General features: G+C 46.9%; 1 protein-coding gene across 1 annotated transcript in view; it reads left to right on the top strand.

Moving 5' to 3' along the window:
- The first annotated feature begins 5,776 nt into the window (after window positions 1–5,776).
- The window catches only part of CRMP1 (collapsin response mediator protein 1), a 235,575-nt gene continuing 234,883 nt past the window's right edge, over window positions 5,777–6,468 (top strand). The window contains exon 1 of the mRNA XM_063134405.1: window positions 5,777–6,195. Coding sequence (XP_062990475.1) covers window positions 5,815–6,195 — 381 coding nt within the window. The 5' untranslated portion in view covers window positions 5,777–5,814. The remainder of the gene's footprint in view (window positions 6,196–6,468) is intronic.

Here is a 6,468-nt window from a genome sequence, read left to right as displayed (position 1 = left end):
TCTAAACGAGTGATATCAACCAAATTCACCAGTCATGCATAACTCCATAGCAGGGATGCAACAAGCCACAAAACGTGCAAAGAAACTGCGTTCCGATAACCATTCCGCACACAGCGCATATTGAGCAAAACGGGCAGGGACAGCAGCTTCCAAGTGAAGTATGTTAACCAAACTCACCAGACACACATAACTAGGTGGGACAGATGTAAAAAGCTCCAAAAGTTGCCCCCAAACCACGTTCAGATACCCGTTCCGGGCAAAAACATGTATTGCGCGAAATGGGCCGTAACGGCAGCTTCCCAATGAGGAAAGTCAACCAAACTCACCAGATGCACATGACAAGGTGGGACAAATATAGAAAGCTCCAAGAGTTGCCCCGAAACCACGTTCAGATACCCGTTCCAGGCAAAAACGTGTATTGCTCAAAATGGGCCGTAATGGCAGCTTCCCAATGAGGAAAGTCAACTAAACTCACCAGACTCACATAACTAGGTGGGACAAATATAGAAAGCTCCAAAAGTTGCCCCGAAGCCACGTTCAGATACACGTTCCGGGCAAAAACGCGTATTGCGCATCTGTCAGGGATGCTTTAGGGTGGATTCCTGCATTGAGCAGGGGGTTGGACTCGATGGCCTTGTAGGCTCCTTCCAACTCTGCTATTCTATGATTCTATGAACTAGGTGGGACAGATGTAAAAAGCTCCAAAAGTTGCTCCGAACCCACGTTCAGATACCCGTTCTGGGCAAAAACGCGTATTGCGCAAAACGGGCTGTAATGGCAGTTTCCCAATGAGGAAAGTCAACCAAACTCACCAGACTCACATAACTAGGTGGGACAAATATAGAAAGCTCCAAAAGTTGCCCCGAAGCCACGTTCAGATACACGTTCCGGGCAAAGGTCCGTATTGCGCAAAACGGGCCATAACGGCAGCTTCCAAGTGAGGTAAGCCAACCAAACTTACCAGATGCCCATAACTAGGCGGGACAGATGTAAAAAGCTCCAAAAGTTTCCCCAAAACCACGTTCAGATACCCGTTCCAGGCAAAAACGTGTATTGCGCAAAACGGGCTGTAATGGCAGTTTCCCAATGAGGAAAGTCAACCAAACTCACCAGACTCACATAACTAGGTGGGACAAATATAGAAAGCCCCAAAAGTTGCCCTGAAACTACATTCAGATACCCGTTCTGGGCAAAAACGCGTATTGCGCAAAACAGGCCGTAACAGCAGCTTCCCAATGAGGTAAGTCAACCAAATTCACCAGATGCACATAACTAGGTGGGACAAGTTACACCTAAATCAGAATCTTCCTCTCAGGTTAACCACTTCAAAAATGAACACAGGGAACTTCACGATGGAAATATTAAACTGGGTTAGTGTACAGCACATAGCTGGTCATGTGAGAAACAACTCAGACTTTGCGTTGCCACGCTTGGGTCGCAATACTTTCTAAAAACTTAATTTCTTTCATGCCATCCACTCATTTCAAATTACTATAACGTATTGGTTTTTCAAGATGCCCACACCTCAAACAGAGATGCTGTTGAATAGACGATCCTTTCCGGGTCCATCACACACTCCAGGGTATGCCCGGCCAATAACTGTAATAACAATACTAATACTAATACTAATAATGAGCCTACATTGTCACAGAGGATTCAGTGATCATGGCAGCAGCACATACAAAATGCAGCTGCCTTTTCATAACAAGGAAGGACTAATGCCCTGAGTCAAAGCAAGACATGCACAAACCGGCCCTCTGAGGCGGGCACAGAGGAGGAGAGGCAGTAGCAGACAGCTCTGCAGGCACAAGTAAGTGAGCCAAGGATTGTTTCCAGGCCATTCAAAGGCAGAAACACAAACCAGCCCTGTGAGGCAGGAACAGCACAGAGAGATGCCTGCATCCCATAAATAATAGGAGGCTAGCAGGACAACAATAAAGCTTTGTGTTTCTTGCTTCAGAGTTGATTGATTACACAGCCATTATTAAATCATCATCATCATCATCATCATCATCATCATCACAACAAGAAGAAGAATTAGAACAAAAAGGCTGACTGACTTTATTACCAGTATGGGAAAGTGGATGTGCCCAGTGCCATGGAGGAAACAGTGGACTGTGCCACTACCTCTCAGTCCTTTAGGTGGTCCTGTCTAGGTTCCTGCCTTTGAGAAGCCACGTCACACATCAACTCATTGGTTTCCACTGTTTCCCCTTTAGAGGGTTCTGATTTCCCTCAAGGGCAGTGGGCACTGGGCACGTCCACATGCCGTACAGGACATCATCCACTTGCAGCAATGTGTTTCAGTTGCCCACCAAGGTTATTGTGGATACCTTGCAGTGCTGCATTGCCTATCTTTTATTTTACTATGTATATTATTTAAGGCTGTGTGTGAGTTTGCTTGGGCTACTGCTTCGCCAATGCACTTCTCAGTGACTGAAGTCCGACCCAAAGAAAAAGAAAGAAAAGTTTCCTCTGTATGTCTTTTGCTTAATACCCCTGCCCCCCCCCCAACATTGGGATTGGTCTTTCCCAATTTTGTAACAACCCTGTGGGATAGCTTAGGTTGAAAGAAGTGAATGGCCACAGGTCATTGTAAGCTTCATGATGGAATGGGACAGCCCAACCCCACATCATAGTCTGATGTTTTAAGCATACTACCAAACCACACGACAACTATGGGCTTCTGTAGGAATCTGTTTTTGCAGAACTTCACTCAGGATTCTGAGAAAGTTTATTAAATGTTCCAGTTAGTACAATGAAAGTTCTTTATTTGATTACATTCACACACAGAGAAGTTGCCTTTCGAGGCAATTTCCTAACAATAGATTGTGCCCCATTTTGCTCAACCATAATTTTCTTTGCCATGCTAATTCTGGGAATATGAACTATGGCCCGGAACGGGTATCTGAACGTGGTTTTGGGGCAACATTTGGAGCTTTTAATATTTGTCCCACCTAGTCATGTGCGTCTGGTGAGTTTGGTTGACTTACCTCATTGAGAAGCTGCCATTACAGCCAATTTTGCGCAATATGCGTTTTTGCCCGGAATGGGTATCTGAACGTGGTTTCGGGGCACCTTTTGGAGCTTTTTACATCTGTCCCACCTAGTTATGTGCATCTGGTAAGTTTGGTTGACTTACCTCATTGGGAAGCTGCCGTTACAGCCCATTTTGCACAATACGCGTTTTTGCCCGGAACGGGTATCTGAACGTGGTTTGGGGGCAAGTTTTGGAGCCTTCTATATTTGTCCCACCTAGTTATGTGCATCTGGTGAGTTTGGTTCACTTATCTCATTGGTAAGCTGCCGTTACGGCCCATTTTGCGCACTACGTGTTTTTGCCTGGAACGGGTGTCTGGATGTGGTTTCAGGGCAATTTTTGGAGCTTCTTACATCTGTCCCACCTAGTTATGTGCGTCTGGTGAGATTGGTTGACTTTCCTCACTTGGAAGCTGCCATTACGGCCTGTTTTACACAATACACGTTTTTGCCCGGAACGGGTATGTGAACGGGGCAATGTTTGGAGCTTTTTACATCTGTCCCACCTAGTTATGTGCGTCTGGTGAGTTTGGTTGACTTTCCTCATTGGGAAGCTGCCGTTACGGCCTGTTTTGCGCAATACACGTTTTTGCCCAGAACGGGTATCTGAACGTGGTTTCGGGGCAACTTTTGGAGCTTCCTATATTTGTCCCACCTAGTTATGTGCATCTGGTGAGTTTGGTTGACTTTCCTCATTGGGAAGCTGCCATTACGGCCCATTTTGTGCAATATGCTTTCTCCGCTGTGGCACCCCGGTTGTGGAATGAGCTCCCCAGAGAGGTCCGCCTGGCGCCTACACTGTACTCCTTTCGTCGCCAGCTGAAGACCTTTTTATTCACTCAGTATTTTAACACTTAATTTTAACTTTAATTTAAATTATACTGTTTTAACTCTGTATTTTAACCTTATATCAATTTTGCTGCGTGGTTTTATCCTGGTTGTGCTTTTTATATTGTATTTTGTATTTGTATTTTTAACTTGTTGGTTGTTTTATGATGATTTTAATTTTTGTGAACCGCCCAGAGAGCTTCGGCTATTGGGCGGTATAAAAATGTAATAAATAAATAAATAAATAAATAAATATGCGTTTTTGCCCGGAACGGGTATCTGAACATGGTTTCGGGGCAACTTTTGGAGCTTTTTACATCTGTCCCACCTAGTTATGTGCATCTGGTGAGTTTGCTTGACTTACCTCTTTGGGAAGCTGCCGTTACGCAATACGCGTTTTTGCCCGGAACGGGTATCTGAATGTAGTTTGGGGGCAACTTTTGGAGCTTTTTTCATCTGTCCCACCTAGTTATGTGCGTTTGGTGAGTTTGGTTAACATACTTCACTTGGAAGCTGCTGTCCCTGCCCGTCTTGCGCAATATGCGCTGTGCGCGGAACGGTTATCGGAACGCAGTTTCTTTGCACATTTTGTGGCTTGTTGCATCCCTGCCATGGAGTTATGCATGACTGGTGAGTTTGGTTGATATCGCTTGTTCAGAAGTGGCCGTTCCGGCCGTCCCATTCTGTTCCGGATGTTGTTTTGGGAGTTCTGGGGTTAATAATGATATAATATTGGAATGGTTTTAGTCCTAAAATATTGTTCCCAAGTGTTGATAACACATGCCACTGTTTTTGGTATGGTTTTTTAATATAATGGGGTTGTTCCGGCCTGTTCCGTTCCATTCCGGCTTTTACACCGTCTCCTACTTTTCTCTTTAAAACACTTGCCTATGTGGTTTAATTTTATTTATCAACACTGCTTCCTGGTTTTGTCTTTGTGCTACTTTTTCCTGTTGTAAATGTCTTTTAATTAGTTTTTATGTTTTTACATTTTGTAAATTGCTTTGAGCAATCCCTGTTTTGGAGGAGGGAGGAAGTGGAACCTCTCAGCCCAGTTCAGCCTGGAAAACAAATTCAAGACTAAAGGCTCATCAGCCTCACTTTTCTTTATCTCCTCCATTCCTGGAGAAAACAAGCAGATTTCAGCTAGCTGCAGGGATCTCTCCTGCTCCATCTCATTGGCGTGATATGCTTTTCTGTGCACCTGGAATTATTTAGCTCCTAATAGCTAACACTTCCCCAGGTGTGTTAGACTACAGTTCCCATCATTCTCAGGGAAACTATAATGCAACACATCCAGAGGGGAAGTTTGTAATAACTATTGTAATTTTGGTCCTCTCTGTCTAATAAATCAGCTGTCTTTGATTGTGCTTAGACCCAAAGTCATCTGGTTGAAGAGGCCACGTTGCCTGAAGTCCTTTGGGCCTCCCTTAGAAAGAGACCATGGGGTGGGGTGGATTTTCTGGTCTTTCGCCTTACTGCCTCAGGAAGCTGGTTGGTGTGTGTGTGTGTGTGTGGGTGTGGTGGTAGTGGTGTCTGAACCCAGGCGTCTAGCTGCACAACCAGCCGGTGGGGGCTCTCTTTGCGGAAGAGCGTCTGTAGTACGCCGTGCGTGTAACGTTCTGCCTCCCGATCGGCCTTGCTGGTGCATTGCAATCCTCGCTGCTGCCGAAGCTCTTCCCATTCGTTCAAGGCTTTTCCAGTCTCCTCCCTGCTGCCTCGTCCTTTTGTAGTTCTCTCCCCCCCCCCCCTGTCCCTAGGCTAACGAGCTGGCTTTGGTCCTCCGAAGAGGAGAGGCACGTGAGAGTTTAGAAAATCCAAGAAGGAACGAAAGGCTCCTCCAGCCAGCCACTGCAGCCCTTGTGTTCATCCACGTTTGTCCCATTTATTTGCATGGTTCCCGCGAAAGGCAACTGCGGAACCCAGTAGAGACGCGAGCGACAGAGCATGGCCCAGAGGAAAAGCATCTGGAACGCAGAAAACGACCTGCCGGTCTACTTGGCCCGGCCCGGCACAGCGGCGCAGACGCCCCGGCAGAAATACGGCGGTATGTTCGCCTCCGTGGAGGGCGCCTATGAGAACAAGACCATCGACTTCGATGCTTACAGCGTGGGTAAGAAGGGCTCCCGCACCCCGCGCAGCGGCAGCCGCCACGACATGCTTGACGGCGCCTGTGGGGAGAACTATAGCGAGACGGCCAGCGACATCAGCGAGATCTCCGGCTCCGTGATCAGTTCGCCCAGTGGTGAAAGGGACGACAAGGTTCCTGGCGTAGAGATCAGGTACCCCCTCGGGAAGGAGTTGCTGCAGAGCCCAGACAATGGGAAGGTAAGGCGCTTGGCTGGTGGGCTGGGACGTGGAAAAAAGGAATGGCTGCTGCTATTCAGGCCCGGGGGAGGAGGCAATCCCACCTCCTCACTCGCCCATCCTACGCCTTCACCACTACCTCTGCTAAAGGGCTCACTGTGGCCTTCTTGTGAGTAAAATTGGGAAGAGGACTCACAGGGGGCATGGCAGCAGCACCTGGCTATCAGTGTAAAGGCAGCAGAGACTCAAAGAATTATACTTCCTTGGTGCAATAATATCCATTGAACTATCTAT

This window comes from Elgaria multicarinata, chromosome 9, assembly GCF_023053635.1.
Source record: "Elgaria multicarinata webbii isolate HBS135686 ecotype San Diego chromosome 9, rElgMul1.1.pri, whole genome shotgun sequence".
NCBI classification, from domain to species: domain Eukaryota; kingdom Metazoa; phylum Chordata; class Lepidosauria; order Squamata; family Anguidae; genus Elgaria; species Elgaria multicarinata.
Note: the sequence above shows the minus strand (reverse complement) of the source record. Positions and strands in the feature narration are given on the sequence as shown.